The sequence below is a fragment of the Numida meleagris genome, unplaced genomic scaffold (genome assembly GCF_002078875.1).
Source record: "Numida meleagris isolate 19003 breed g44 Domestic line unplaced genomic scaffold, NumMel1.0 unplaced_Scaffold518, whole genome shotgun sequence".
Taxonomy (NCBI): domain Eukaryota; kingdom Metazoa; phylum Chordata; class Aves; order Galliformes; family Numididae; genus Numida; species Numida meleagris.
In genome coordinates, this window is record NW_018364734.1 from 19027 (window position 1) to 20567 (window position 1541).

At 59.0% G+C, this 1541-nt stretch overlaps 2 protein-coding genes across 2 annotated transcripts in view; both read right to left on the bottom strand.

Moving 5' to 3' along the window:
- The window catches only part of LOC110391804, an 8359-nt gene extending 8102 nt beyond the window's left edge, over positions 1-257 (bottom strand). Inside the window, exon 1 of the mRNA XM_021383748.1 lies at positions 169-257. The gene's annotated coding sequence lies outside the window, so the exon portion shown is untranslated. The remainder of the gene's footprint in view (positions 1-168) is intronic.
- The window catches only part of SH3BP5L (SH3 binding domain protein 5 like), a 9462-nt gene continuing 7961 nt past the window's right edge, over positions 41-1541 (bottom strand). Inside the window, exon 2 of the mRNA XM_021383749.1 lies at positions 41-1536. Coding sequence (XP_021239424.1) covers positions 1078-1536 — 459 coding nt within the window. The 3' untranslated portion in view covers positions 41-1077. The remainder of the gene's footprint in view (positions 1537-1541) is intronic.

A 1541-nucleotide genomic window follows, 5' to 3' on the forward strand; every position in this document is an offset into this window, starting at 1 on the left:
TGTTTTGGGGGAGAACACATCTGAAAAGTGGCCGATTTTGTTTTTTTTTCCCCCATTTTGGCCAACGAGGAGATGGGAAACCCAACTGGTGTTGGGAGACCCAACTAGCGATGTTTTAGGGGGAAAACGCACCCCCACGGCGCCCGATTTTGGGTTTTTTCGCCCTATTTTGGCCAACGAGGAGATGGGAGACCCGACTAGTGGTGTTTTGGGGGAAAACGCATCTCAAAAGTGGCCGATTTTGGGTTTTTTCACCCCATTTCGGCCAATGAAGAGGCAGCACTCACGCTAGAGGTCGAGACACCCAACTGATGCGGTTTTGGTGGCAAACACCCCCCCCCAAGTGCCCAATTTTGGGTTGTTTCCCCTCATTTTGGCCAACGAGGAGATGAGAGACCCAGCTAGTGGTGGTCTGGGCAAAACACATCTGAAAAGCGGCTGATTTTGGGTTTTTTCACCCCATTTTGGCCAACGAGGAGATGGGAAACCCAACTGGTGTTGGGAGACCCAACTAGCGACGTTTTAGGGGGAAAACACCCCCCCATGGCGCCCGATTTTGGGTTGTTTCCCCTCATTTTGGCCAACGAGGAGATGAGAGACCCAGCTAGTGGTGGTCTGGGCAAAACGCATTGGAAAAGTGCCCGATTTTGGGTTGTTTCCCCCCATTTTGGCCAACGAGGAGATGGGAAACCCAACTGGTGTTGGGAGACGCAACTAGCGACGTTTTAGGGGGAAAATGCACCCCCACGGTGCCCGATTTGGGGTTTTTTCGCCCCATTTTGGCCAACGAGCAGATGGGACACCCAAAACGTGATGTTTCGGTGGCAAACACACCCCCCCACGGCGCCCAAATTCGGGTTTTTTTTCCCCTCGTTTTTGGCCGCCCAAGAAGCCGGCACTGCCGGTAGAGCCTTGGCCAACCCAACCGAAACCCAACGGACGCTCTTCTTCGGCGAACCAAAGCCGGCCAACATCGCCCTTCGCCCTTCTACCGGAGCACCGAGGGCGCGCGTCCGTCCGTCCGTCCGTCCGTCCTTCCATCCCGTTCGGATGGAAGAGGAAGAGGAAGAGCGCAGGTTAAAGGCTGATGCTGCGGTGATGCCGGAAGCGTCCGTGCCCGCCGCGCTGCGGCGCCGGCTCCTCCGTCTCTTCGCCATGGAGGCTGGTGGCGTCCGAGAGGCCGAGCAAATGCTCGACGGAATCGAATTTCTGAAGATCGGAGGCGATGGTTTGGAGGCTCAACACCGACACGGCGTCGGCCGGCGGTCCCTCGGCGCCCCGGCTGCCGGATTCGGCGCCCACCGGCGAAGCGCGGCGGAGGACGAGGCGTTGGAGGCGGCGGGCGTGGATCTGCTCGCTGATCTGCTCCAGGTTGCGGAGGGCCACTGAGTAGCGCGTCTTCGCTTGGGCCACGCGCTCCTCCAGCGCCGTCACCTTGGCTTTGTGCTCCTGGGGGAAGGGGACGGAGAGAGGTCGGCGCCTGGTTGGGGTTGGCCAACGTTGGGTTGGGTTGGGTTGGTCCCAGCCCATGGAATGGGGTC